This window comes from Pithys albifrons, chromosome 5, assembly GCF_047495875.1.
Source record: "Pithys albifrons albifrons isolate INPA30051 chromosome 5, PitAlb_v1, whole genome shotgun sequence".
Classification (NCBI taxonomy): domain Eukaryota; kingdom Metazoa; phylum Chordata; class Aves; order Passeriformes; family Thamnophilidae; genus Pithys; species Pithys albifrons.
Window position 1 is genome coordinate 9608299 of NC_092462.1, and position 14350 is coordinate 9622648.

The 14350-nt window shown below is 38.9% G+C and overlaps 1 protein-coding gene across 4 annotated transcripts in view; it reads right to left on the reverse strand.

Annotated features, from left to right (window-relative positions):
* Window positions 1-14350, reverse strand: part of LRBA (LPS responsive beige-like anchor protein) — a 396467-nt gene that overhangs the window by 313232 nt on the left and 68885 nt on the right. For all 4 annotated transcript variants that reach the window (XM_071555647.1, XM_071555648.1, XM_071555646.1 and 1 more), the window contains 3 exons: window positions 13773-13896; window positions 13326-13518; window positions 735-1745 (listed from right to left, as the gene is read on the reverse strand). In XM_071555647.1, coding sequence (XP_071411748.1) covers window positions 735-1745; window positions 13326-13518; window positions 13773-13896 — 1328 coding nt within the window. The remainder of the gene's footprint in view (window positions 1-734; window positions 1746-13325; window positions 13519-13772; window positions 13897-14350) is intronic.

Consider the following 14350-nt stretch of genomic DNA (forward strand, 5'->3'; position numbering starts at 1 on the left):
AGCAGCAACCCAGCCTTACCACAGGGGGAGGAGCATATGTTGCTGTAGACAGTGGTTTTCCTCCTTTAAGGAAGAATGGTGCAGAATGAAGAACATCCATTGGGAGGTATCTCTGCAGAAGGGAAGGACTCAGATGCATGACTATTTAACCATGAAAAGCTGAGTTAGACACTAAAGACTCAAGGGGATGGAGCACCACAGCACACAACAAAAGTCCCATTTTAAATTAGGATGACGTGATGCAGCAACAATCCTATCAGATTTTATAGCTAGAATTTTTATTTTCAAAAGTTCCACCAGGATATGAATAATATTGTTTGGTTTTTCTGCACAAGCAATGTTTGCATCTCAAAAATTATGAGTTAAGACACCAGATTAAAGATTAAAAGAGAGGGCGAGCAAAGTAGAAGAAATTCCATCTAAAATCCTCCCAGAATATATAAACGTTTCTTTCAATTCCTCAAACTTAAGAAGTACCAACACAGACAAAGTGTCCATCTAGCCAAATATTCAATTTCTATCAGCAAAGTGAACACACAAAAAATAAAATCTTAGAGGCTTCTCAGTACACAGATTAGTAAGAATTATGGCTATTATTATCCAGGGTTAAAAGTATTCTACAGACAACTCACAAAATTCACACATGTTAAAATCCCCATTTTGTCAAAAATTTCATAAAGTAAGAACTTCCTTTTATTTTTAAGGTAGGTAGATAAAGGCTAGGTAGAAATTACCTCAGGTAAGGATCTGGGGGGCAGAGGTGCTTCTAGACATGTGTTAGCTTTCAGTTCCAGTCTCTCTGTATCAGATGCAACACTGGAAACATCAAGCTTGGCAATTCTTTTGTCAGAAGCTCCAGCAGGCTCTGGCACATGTACATGTGCATTTTCCACAGTTGTTTTGGTTTCACTAATGTTGGTTTCCTTCAGCTTCTTTTTCCCTTCTGAATCCAGCTGAGTCACTCCTTCTGGAACTGCAGAACTCACCGTTTCTGGTAGAGTCAGTTCTTGCATTTTCCCATCCACACTTTCGGTATCTTTGGATTGTAAAAGCACAGACTCAGGTTGCTCCTCTGATGTTTTAACCTGCTTTGTCACTTCGCTTTCATTTGAGCTACATTCCCTGTTCCCTTCTGCAAACTCCCCTGAAGGTAAAGGCACACTGCTTTCATCTTTCAAATCAACAAAGTCATCTTCGTCTTCCACCTCTTCTGTTGATTTTTCCAGTCCCTCTGGACTTGCAGGACTTTCTCCTTCCAAAGTAGTTTGCGTTGCTAGAGAAGCTGCAGTGACAGCAACTGTTTCTTCTTCAAGCTCATCAGCTCTGCTAGAATCTTCAATTGCTTCAGCTATTCCAGTAGTGATTTCTGAAACACTGGGCTTTATTGTTTCTGTTTCCGGAGAAAATTCCACACAAGGCACTGCTTTTAAATCCTCTGTAGTATCCTCATCTTTCCCCTCTAAGCCCTCCCTGTGATTAGACACTGAATGAGTCTGTTGGTCAACACCTGATGAGTTACCTGTCTCTTTTTTTTCAGTTCTGCACTCCCTATCACCATCTCCAATGCAGGAAGGAGCAGCAGCATCTTCTTTTAACTCTAAAGATTGTTGCTTTCCCTTGGTTTCAGCCTCTCTGCTAACTCCAGAGATTGTTCTAATTGGAGTTGAAGAACTTCCTTCACCTCCTTTCTCTTGGTACTCCTTGTACATTTGAGAAAGACTCTCTTTGTGCATTTCAAAAGTTACCTAAAAGAATAAAGTTGAAAGGACATCAAAAATTACATATTAATTACTGTTTCCTCTGGATAAAAAAACAGGAACAAACCCAAAATCAAGTCACAAATTTATATGGAATAGTCACAAATTTATATGGAATACTGTCCTCATGATAAAAAATAATTACGTCAACTGAGAGTAAGGTTTTTTTAAGTCTACCTGTTACTCCTGGTTAAAAAAAAAAGTAACACCAGTGTCAAAAAAAAACCCAAACCCACAAAAACTAGATTGATCCTAAGGACATCCTAAGTGTAACATCCATAAAATTACCACATTTGAGATAACTGACAATCTCAAATTTTATTGTGAGGGGAGACACTGTGACAAGTAGCAGAAGTTTCACGTCATTTTAGCACCTTGAGTATGCTCAACAATCTACAAAGATAAATAAATGTTTGAAAACTTTTTTACATTAAAAAGTACAATTCCACAAAGTCAGAGCAGAGGGAAACATGTAACAAAGCAAAATTCCCAAGGATCTCCAAATGATACCCAAAATTCTCCAGAGGACATTTCATCTGGTGAATGGCATTCACTCTGTCTCAAAGACATAGGAGAAAGACTTTTCTACATAGCAGATGAAAATATTATTGTTTTTAGGTATCTAAAAACCACTCCAGGTACAAAAGTTCTTCACATACATACTGATAAAACCCATTTTCCCAAATAAATAGCTGTGTTTTAAAAGAAAATCCCACTAGACTCACTGAAGTTTTTATTACACTGTTATTCAATTTAGTCTATACATACCTTTCTATTTAGGATTTAGATTTATCTTTCACAATGCAGGTGTTTATTTATCTGTAAGCTTAGTCCTCAAAATTTTCCCAGCATAGGTTCAGCTGATGGTTTGAGTTTGGTTTCTGTTTTGTTTTGTTTTTTATTTTTTTGTCATGAACATTTTCCACAGACAAACTAGCCTAGTTCATTCTACTAAGTACATGAGCACATATTATCTTATTCTCTCACATACTTAGCTCATTCATCTGGATCTCATCTAAAAATTACACATACATGGTACTCAAAGTCATTGTTAGTAGGAGGAATATTGTCTCTTCAGAGGATATTAAGTCAAAAAATAATTTGACAGGTTAAAAAGATACTAGAAATTATAGTTAAATCAGAGAAGCAAAGAAAGAGCAGGGGCAAAAAGAAATACTTTTGGCAGCTTCTGCTGTCAACATTAGCTTTTTAACATGCTATTTTCTCCATCAATCAAGTATATGACTGTAGGAGCAGTGTATAATTCTAACACATGATCTGAAGCATGTTATTTGTTCAAGCTGATTTAACTGAAACTTTGCTCTCTAGAAATAGAACTGGGATGTCTTACTTCTTAAGAAAAAAAAAAGTGTTCAGCTACAAGTTTCCAATCAGTTATGCAGAAAAACTCAAGTGTGAATGAACACAAATGACCAAAAGTTCATCCATCTGTCACAATGGATGTATAAACTATTTGATTATATGGTATTGCTAGAGATATTCTAGAAATCCTTCCTTCCTGAATTGTACCACAATCAGCAGCACAAAGCACAGAACAGATCATGACAATAAACTGTCCCTTGCTCTTTTCATTTGTTTTCCCAAGGATGATTACGCAAAGCTGCTACTTTTGGTCAAAACACTACTCTCCTGAAGAAGTAACCTTAAAAACCTGAACATATCTCTAGCCAGCTTGCCCCCTTCTCCCTCTCTCCCTGTTGCTTCCTCCTTTTCCAAAACTACTAAAAGGTTATATTCCAGCAAGCACTAAAGAAACACTTCACAAATAAAAACGTCATTGGTCGATTGCAGCAAAACTTACATGTACTTCCCAGAAACCACACTGCCCCACAATTATTTAATTCATCAACTAATTAATAGTGTGAGCATCCATATTCTCAAGCATCATTCCACTGAAGTCTCATTAAACCTATATGCAGGAGGAAAATGCCTACTTTATGGCTTCTCCCTTTCCATTCCATGAAAACATCCTACAGGGCTGCCAACCCCCACTGTAGAAATGGTTGGTTAGTTGCATCTCAGTTGGTACAACCTCTGACATACTCCTTTTTATAATGCTGACATTCTCCTAGTGTGTTTCCAAGCCCATCCCATTTACAAAAACCTATTGCAGCTTCAGATTTTTTTTCTTACCAATCAAATTTATCGTCTCATTCCCAGCATTAAATCAATCTTGCTTGTAAACAAGTCAGGATCTGTTCTCCCTAAATCTGAAGTTGCTTTTACTCTCCTCCCTCCAACATCTCACCGTTGCTGTCTTTGATCTCCACATTTCCAACAAGCCCCTTGTTGTTGGGGAGTATGAGAGTCCAGCAGAACTCCTCTCCTCATTGGCTCCTCCATCACTTGGAGGAGGAAGAAGCTGTCAGTGTACTCAAGGAAATTCCTGGATTGCTCCTGTCCTGCTCCACGGTCTCTCCAGCACAGATCAGGCCCATGAGGACCAGAACCTGTCTGTCTGTGCAGCACCTCATCTGCTCCTCCTTCCTGGTCAGGCCCACTATAATGTCACCTTTACCTGCCCTCCCCCAAATCCTAATCCAGAAAGCCTCAGTTGGCTCTTTATTTATCCACAGGCAGAGCTCCACATAGGGGGCAACTCCCATTCCCATCTCCCCAGTCTGCACTTCCTGATGTGCCAGTATCCCTTCACTGCATCACTCTAGTCATGGAAACTATCTCACCGCATCTCTGAGATCCCAACAATATCATTATGTGCATGTCATGCTTTGTATCACAATATTGAAAGTTCCAAATTTTCCAGTCTCTCATTAGCAACTTCACTGGCTCATTACAAATGTCATAGCCAAGACTTCAATTACTCCTTATAGCTTAAGTTCTTATTGCCCTGCCAGCAATGGAGTTCCCCTGACTCCAAGCTCTTTTCTTCATGTAACTTCTTATGTAATTTTAAAGACACTTGAGACTTCAGTCCTGGAAGAAAAGTTCATCCAGATCCAAGACTCCCCATTTTTTTTAATCCAAATCATCACAAAAGCAAATTCCACCTAAAAAACTACCCACTAGTTAAGCAAACAGTGCAAGTTCCCAAGTATGAGTTCTACTGACTGCATAGGTTAGAGATGCAAACAAATTTGCAACAAGCTGATTTTTGCACAGGAATGGTCAACAGGTAAAAACACAATGTGTGGTACAGAAATGCAATATAATCTCAACCAATTTCATCTGAAACAGGGAATACACAACACTTTGGAAGCCATTACAGAGCAACACTGAAAATGCAACTGCTTGGCAGAATTGTTAATTGCTACTGAAAAAAAAAACCAAAAAAAAGACCAGAGAAGGTCAATACAGACAAGTTATCTTTACAGATGGGCAATGTAAACTTATGGGCAAATCAATCCAAGCACGATCTGCTGAGACTCAGAGCAATTTTGATTTCAGAACAATGCAAGAAATTGTAAGGAGAGAAACACTGGTAAAGAACATTAGACAGTACAGAACTACAGGAGAACATCACCCCTCCAAAAAATCAAAATCCACACAGCTGGATAGCAATTTCTACTTTGACCATAAACATCAGCAAGAATTCAGATCACAGTTATTTAAAGGACAGTATTTAATATAAAGTCAAATGAAAAGAGCAATGCACAAAATTACACAGACTATCTGAAACAGTACTTTTCTAACAAGCATTTTAAGTTTGGGGGTTTCTTACTTAAATAAAAAAAAAAGAGTACAACTTTAAGAAATATTACAAGCCTGTACAAACAGTTGTAATCACTACACTAATTCATAATTTGATTTGACAGGAAACCAAGAAATAGTAGTACTACAAAGGAGGCATTAGACAATTCTTCCTCCACACTTCTGTTCCATGACATGGCATTTATGAAGCACTCAAGTTCACAGAGCCAAAAAACACACACAACAAAGAAAACACCTAAGGTCAACAAAATCAGCACAAATGAAAATGCAAAATTATGCATAAATTATGATTACCAAAAAGAAACAGAGTATATAAAAATATTAAAGATAAAACATTAGGATCTGCAAGCACACAACCATTTACAAGACAACTATTAGCTTGAAGAACCTTAAATGTACGTAAGTAATTTTTTATTTTCCTTAAGTCATTTGCAACTGTAAAGCTGATAATACAAAATTAATTACTTGAAATTGTTCTAAATTAGTGAGCTAAAAGGCCAATCATTAATCTTCACCATCATTTGATGGTTAATCCATAGCTGTCTGCAATGCTTGGAATGCATCTCTACGCACTACTAGTTAAAGACACTTGTGAGCTAATAATTGCAACACTTGCCTCTGTCATTAATTTTTACTTCATTTGACATCCAACATTTACTAATTGCCAAGGAGAAAAATTAGCATACAGCAATGAGAAAGGGCAAAATGATTGACATTTGCAATACAGGAGGGAGAAAACATTTTAAGTGTATGTTAAGATTTTGTCCTTTTTCCCTTACCAGGAGAGCAATTTTGTAGAGTACAGAGAGGAAGGAAATGTCTGCCAGACAGTCACATACTGATGTTGAGTCTGCTCAGTGCAAATCAGCTCCTGTGCTGCTGACACCATTAGTAAACTCTTCATAATTCCAGAAAACATTACAACTTTTTAAACATTAACAAGGATTTTACTGACATGTTTTTCCATTTCTCCTCTAGAAACACTAACAGGTCAGAAGTGTACTCCAATCTCTAAACACAAACAGGTCTGTTTAGACAGGAGACACCACTGTCCAAAGATATCAAAACTGATTTTCAATTTAGTGAAGCAAAAGATACAAAGGTACTGTGTGCACCATACGCTGACTTACAGCCTGTAACCCATTGCCCTGAGCGATCTCCGGATTATTTCTGAGTGTTTCACAGAAAAAAGCTTAGAAAAGAAAATTAACATATATTATGCAGGACACTATGCATGAGAGGCTTCTAGGAGTCTAAACTCCCACCAAAAAACCATTATACCAAGACAGTTCCATGTTTCCATACCTTCCATTTAAAACCATTGTACCAAGAACAGCTTCATGTTTCCATATCTTGCATTTTCATCTAAGTAGCAATACTTTTCCCTTTTTTCCCCTCATCTTGAGAAAATAAATAAATATTCATGTAAATAATTTCTCAAGTAAGAAATAATTAGTCAATATACTTTATAAAAATCTTTGCTTATTTGAGAGAGAATTTTAAGTATGTTGGCAGTAATTTATTTTCAAATCAAGTCAAGGTATAGCTTACTGTTACACCACCTCACACTAACAAATTCAAACTGCATAACAAACATCTATTTGCTCATTTTCACTACTGCTTTTGATTTATTTAAATTGCAAGACATGAGCACGTGCTATCTTTTCAAAGTATGCCTTTCTTCACTACCTCAATCCTGGCCACCATTCCCACAGTTCAGTGGGCTGTCAAATTCTACCTTGAGCATGTTTGATATTTAGTTATTAACAAAAATACTTTGTAACTAAATTCAGTGTTTCCCACTCTACATTGTCATAATGCTCAGCTTCAGGTCTTGTGCAGTGCTCACTTTGGCCATCCTTCTCCAGTGTCTCCATATATTGTTGGCAGCCCTGCAGCAAAGACTCCACATCCATCATCTCAAATAATGGCCCAGAGACCCAATTCAGTCCCCGCAGCCACAATTTGAACATTGGGAGCTGCAAGTAGGAAGGAGGATTGCTTCAAACTGCAGCAACAGCAAAGCAGGCCATTAACAATTCTTGAGGCTGCTCCAATGATGAGAATCCCTTCTCTCCTCAGGTCATCTTTACTTAACAAAGACTATTTAATGCTTTTTTATGCATCAGCTCTTTTCACTGCAAATGCTTCCTTAATTCTTCTTTTTCAGAGCTCTGGCACTTCTCAACCAGTAGCAAATCCCTACTGTACTCTTCTTTCAAGGCTTCTGTGCAGCTGATCCTGTTTTATAAATTCTCAGTTCACCTTCCTCATTCTACTCCTATCCCATTTCACACTTTTCTTTTAGTTCGAACTAGTCCAAGGTAAGTGAACGATGTGATGGAGAAGCTCCCCATTAACCACACACACTGGATGTGTACAAGCCCATGAGTAGTACATGTCCCTCCTCCCAACTACTTCCAACAATGAAAATACTTTCTTCTCTCCCCAGAGGCATTGATAAAGAAAAACCTTCTCACACGTGTACTAAAAAAGAAGTTGTAACAAGGAAACACCGAGTAAAGGCAAAGGACTGCACCATCAGGACACATCCTGGAGGGCATACAGCTCTAAAGGAGGCTGTACATTCCAGCCCCCAAGTTCCTTCTGCTCTTCGTAACTCAGGTGACACTCCTGAGAATCATTCTACCTAGAAAAAGCAATACTATTTAAAATATCTATTTATACCATAAGAATTAACATAATATTTAATCATTTCAAGTGTTATCCTTAATTTGCTTCTGCCCCAGCTTTGCTTCATTGATACACTGGGCATGGCACACTGAAAACCAAAAACTGCAGTAGTACAGTGACCCTCTTGGCTGGGTAGCACCTCTGCTTCCCCTCAGAGCAAGGCAGACACACTTTTCAGAGGGCTCAAGAACACCTGAAGCCTTCAAAATGCTCTAGAGCTAAAAATCCCTGCTGTGGGAGACCCTACTGCCTTCAAGACAGGGAGTGAAAACAGAGACAAAGTCCTCAGTAACTCATGAAAGCCAATGGGATTTGGACTCTGGATTCTGATGTCCTCTTACCTCCACCACCTAATCTTTGCTGCTTTTGCCAGTTCTCCCTCAGCAGAGAGTGATGGAAATCTGGCAAACAGCACACCAAATGCTGTGTCCACCTCTGGGGTCTTCTCCCCCTCACAAATTAAACAAGTGGGGCACAGAAGAACATATACATTTACTTAACACTTACAATGTTAATTACTAGTTCACTTGTTTAGACTGAAACCTAACAATTATTTAGAAATATCCTGTATACTGCAGTCACACTACTAACATTTCTACATTCAGATCAGTGTACAAAACCTTAGACAGTCACAGAACTGCACATATTAACACTTACATATAGTTACATTTCCAAGTCTTAATGAAAATTTCCTGAGCTGCTAAAAATTAAAAATAAAAATCAGACTTCACATGAATATATTTCCTTAAACAGAATCATGTGGTAACATGAATCTACTTTTAAGTGGTAAAATACACTTAAGGGCCTGAAATAAGCAGTGTTCCAAGTAGTTTAAAGCATCCAGGTAATTTAGGAGTGTATGATACTGTGTAAATCATCACATTCTTTTAAAACTTGGGGAAGATGAAAGGTTAAAAAGGCAAGTTGTCCACAATTCTTTATTTCCTATTATTATCCCCACAATCATTGGTCCTTTTACAAAGTAGCATAGCCAGACAGATAATATCTAGACAGATAAAATCTAAGGTTGCAATGTTTCAGGAACAGAAGTTCTTGGGTGCTTTCATGTATTTAGCACTGGCCAGTCAGAACAAACTGGGATTGCGATTTCAATTTTCCATTAATATTTTTTTGAACTAGAAGCAACAGATTACCCATCCTTGTATACACTGTGTTCAAATCTGGAAAGCATCAAAAATAATATGGAGATGAGCAAAATACCTGAGTAATACTAAGAAATTTGGCTTTTAAAAGGTTCCACACACCTACACACCTTCTAAATTCCAAGTGCAAGGAAGCCAATGTAGTGCAATTATGCTGGAAAAGCCGCTGCTGCTTATAAAATGTTGTGCAGCTGTTGGAGGAGAGGGTTACAGTGACAAACAGCTTCCCTGCTACAAAGGTGGCAGGAAATCTATCAAACTGGACAATAAAATTGCAATTGAGTTTCTTTGGCTTTTTATAGCAGCTGCATGTATCTTGATGTGTAGCTCTGCAAAACCTATCCAATTCTGTAACACTAGTCCTTTATGTACTAGTTCTTTATCATAGAATGGTGTTATAAATTAGTGGCAAGAGTGGCACAGAGGGCTGTAAAAAGGAAAAATAAGCAGTAACCCAATACAATTAGAGATGAAATAAGAAAAACACAAATTGGTTATTCTCTTAGCAATTTTAAAGAAATATTCTTATTCCCATAATTCCCACATTACTTTGAAAGCATGCTAGAACTCCAAAACATCTGAGATGCACTTAGTATTGAACAATTTGCCCACTGAATTATGTCTACACCATGTTATGTGTCAATCTCCATGAATCTCAATAGTGGTATAACAGGATATAAGACTACTTAAGTAAAATTAGAGGGATTAAAAATTCCTTATAATTAGATATTAATACCTGCTTATAAAGACATTTTCATGTGATTGGCAAAGTTTTACCACAGAGCTTTTTTGGGGATTTGTCCTAAAATATGTTAATGTAATTGACAGGTATGAATTTTCATCTAGTTTTATATAGCTAGCTGCATAAATTGCATGTATTTCTTATAAAAAAGTTCAAAAGGAAAATGCATAATAAAGGTGAAATTTTAAAAATTTGATTATTGCATCATCATTCATATCACTATTGACAAGTTAGTTTCTGGGTGCTTTTGTCATTCAAACCTTTTCATTCAGGCTTCTGGACCTGGATAACACAAGTACTGATGTCCAACCAAACTGAACTCCTCCAAGAGTCCTTCAAACTCACACCCCCACACTGCTGCTCGCTCTGCCCACACTCACACCCTTCCAGCCCTGTCACTGCTCCACCTCCTCTGAAGGAGGCTGGAAGGACAGACAGACCTTGTGTATTGACCAGAAGGTCACAGTTAGACTTGGGAAGACTTACAGGAAGTTACTTCCACAACCATAGAGTACCTCACTTTGCCAGGAACCAAAAATGAGGAACACAAAGAATGAAGGTCATCATCTCATTCACTACAGCACTGCACAAAACCACACAGCTTTTAATGTATAAATAAATAAACCAACCCCACATTTGCATCACTTTTTTTTGTATTTTCTAAAATTGTGTTGTTTTTTTTTCTAACATTTGGCCATACCATCACAATAAAATCTTGTAGGAACTCCAGACCATTGATTAGCCACATTAAGTCACTGAGAGAATGACCAAAAATCCATAAAATCATTTTGACACAGATGCTGTTTAAATGAGATTTCCGACATTACATTATCTCACAAAAAGAGTCTAAGAACAGAACTAGGGATTATAATAGGGATAATTTCTAAATTCAATACACCACAGCTCTGTGTAAGAGGTAGAAAGGTAGTCCTCCTTCATTCACTACTTCATCTTTCTCCAGGGACAGTTCCCCAGCAATCACACAAAAGCTTTAAATTATGCCAGTTTCTATAAAAGTACATTAGGGATCTTCACTGTGGCTACAGCTCCTTTGCACAATCCACCCACACCTTCTGCAGCTTGGGGGAAAAAAGAGGCAACTGGTTTTGAAGACTGCAGAGCTGACACAAAAGAATATTAAGAATGTTTCAACAACTACAGTGTGGTCTCTGCAAGGATTAAAATTTGGCCCTAGGTGCCTTGCACCTGAATTCCATTTTGCTAAAGTGACTGCTTAATGAAATTATTTCACTCTCTTTTAATATATATCTAGATTTCTGCATTTGTCTCCCCATTGCCCAATAATCCACCATTGAGTCATGCACATGATAAACAGAGCTGCAAAATAACTGTTATTGCTGCCTGCAGAGACTCATACTTCTGGAGAAAAAAATTCATGCAAAATCAAGGCCCTCAGAAAGGCTAACAATTCCTTAGAATCGTACAGTGATCTTTAGGATTCAGTGATGTCCTTTTCACATTCTTATGTTGCCCACATTTAGAAATAGGTCATCTCTAATTTAATTAACCTTAAGTAAGTATTTCTGATAACCAGAATAATTACGAGGCCCACAGTGGCTACACTCTTTTGTGCAGAATAAGATAGTAAAAAAATACCTCTTATACTACTGTACTGTGTTCATAGAACCACCAATAACTTTTATGATGTAATTCTGGTTGTGACAACAACAAAAATCAGACAGAACAATAACAAAGGGTAATAGTCTCATTCATACTGCAAGGATTTGCGTTCTCACCCTGTATCCCATGACAGCTTAACAGCTGAACCATGTGTCTTAACTTTAATTTCTTTGCTTTTTACTCGTTTGTTTTACAGCCTTTTGATGTCACTGAAAAGTATTTTTGTCTATGAATAGATATGGTGCGCCACCTTGTGTTCCTGTTGTTACTGAAAAGCAAAACCAGCACTATGACTTTTCAGAAATGCTCCTGAAATTTGGTTATAGAATCACAGAATTGATTGGGTTGGAAAAGACCTCCGAGATCATCAAGTCCAACCCCTGGTCCAACTCCAGTCCATTTACCAGATCATGCCACTCAGTGCCACGGCCAATCTCAGTTTAAAAACCTCCAGGGATGGGGAATCCACCCCCTCTCTGGGCAGCCCATTCCAATACCTGATTACTCTCTCTGCAAAGACTTTTTTTCTGATCTCCAACTTAAATTTCCCCTGGCAGAGCTTGAGCCTGTGCCCCCTTGTCCTATTGCTGAGTGCCTGGGAGAAGAGACCAACCCCCACCTGGCTGGAACTTCCCTTCAGGTAGTTCTAGACAGTGATGAGGTCACCTCTGAGCCTCCTCTTCTCCAGGCTAAACAACCTCAGCTCCCTCAGCCTCTCCCCATAGGACTTGTGCTCCAGTCCCTTCACCAGCCTTGTTGCTCTTCTCTGGACCTGCTCCAGCCCCTCAATATCTTTCCTGAACTGAGGGGCCCAGAACTGAACACAACACTCAAGGTGTGGCCTCACCAACGCAGAGTACAGGGGAAGGATCACTGCCCTGGTCCCTGCTGGCCATGCTGTTTTTGATACAGGACAGGATCACACTGGCCTTCTTGGCCACCTGGGCACACTGTTGGCTCATGTTGAGCTCCCTGTCAATTAGTACACCCCGGTCCCTTTCTGCCTGGCTGCTTTCCAGCCACTCTGTGCCCAGCCTGTAGCGCTGCATGGGAATATTGTGGCCAAAGTGCAGGACCCAGCACTTGGCCTTACTGAACCTCATCCCATTGGAATCAGCCCATCTGTCAAGTCTCTCCAGATCCCTCTGCAGAGCCCTCCTGCCTTCCAGCAGGTCGACACTCCCTCCCAACTTGGTGTCACCAGCAAATTTGCTGATGATGGACTCAATCCCCTCATCTAAATCATCAACGAAGACATTAAACAGGACTGGACCCAACACAGACCCCTGGGGAACACCACTGGTGACCGGCCGCCAGCTGGATGCAGCTCCATTCACCAGCACTCTCTGGGCCCGACCCTCCAGCCAGCTCCTAAGTCAGTGCATTTTTGGTATCAGAATTATAAACTAATACTACCGAATTCGAGCAACAACAACAAAAAATCTTTGTGTTAAAACAACATTAACATTTAATTATCATCTCTTCTGCAGTTATGTGTGGTAACAGATAAGAACACAGGTCTTTCATTTAATTACTGACCTTCACTTCCAGACTATGTCACTATATGATACAGCACTTGAAGGCTCTAAATCTAATTACATGGCATAACCAAGTTTGCCAACCATGTCCAACACTCACCTTTGAGTGTGTGATGGACAGGGTATCCACCCAAACACGCCAGCCACCCCACTCGTACTTGATGGCATGGTACAGCAAGATCCGAAAGATGGTGTACACCATCTCAGTTATCTTCTGCTCCTCAGAGGTCTTGGGATTGAAACAGCAAAGGGAGAGCATCCACTCCTGCCACACAGAGCACTGCAACAAACTCCTGCAAAGCACACACATGGTGTTAAATCGCATTTTAAAACAGATCTTAGAAGTGTATACATCAGCTAAGTCAGGAACTCAACATGCTTTAAAACATTGCTATGTGCAAGCTTCTCTAATTTTACATACTGAAGACTCTACTAGAGTATAGAATTTGCTGAACAGCAATGAAGCTGTATCTGCTTAATGAGTTTAATTTACTAGTAGCCCTGGTTACTTATTTTGCACACTTGTGCACATAGCAAGCTTTCTTACCTCCTATTTTCTCTGCTGTTATTAAAAAGTTTAATCATATCTGAGAGAAAGGCTCGCCGAACCTCCAGAGTTTCTGGGCACTGTGGAGAATTACGTATCAGGATTGCAATAACCTTCAAAATCTCTGTAAAACAGTTCAGGAGTAACAATACATTAGTACTAAGAGCAGCATAAAACACAAGGCCTCTTCCAACAGTGTTTGTGCATGAACAGCAACGCCACATAAAATAGTTTTATACTCAGAAAAAGCACATCTCTATTTGAGTAGAAGGGTTAACTAACACAAATCCCACCTTCCAAGGCCTCTCAAACCTACTCCCATCAGGAAGATTTGCACATCTAACAGCTGAAGAAAACAGAATCCAACCTTAATTACTCTGAACTATTTCTGAATTACCACGTTTAAGCAACACAAACGGTCCTGTTTGTGCAGGACAACTGACAAGCTCTCAGAATCTGACAGAACCATTTCTTAAAGGAAGATCCCATAAAAAAGAAAGCATTTTTTAGAAAATAATGTATGAGAAAAATGTGTAATTTTGTTCTACCTTAGTACTACTGACTTTTCAAAGAACGTG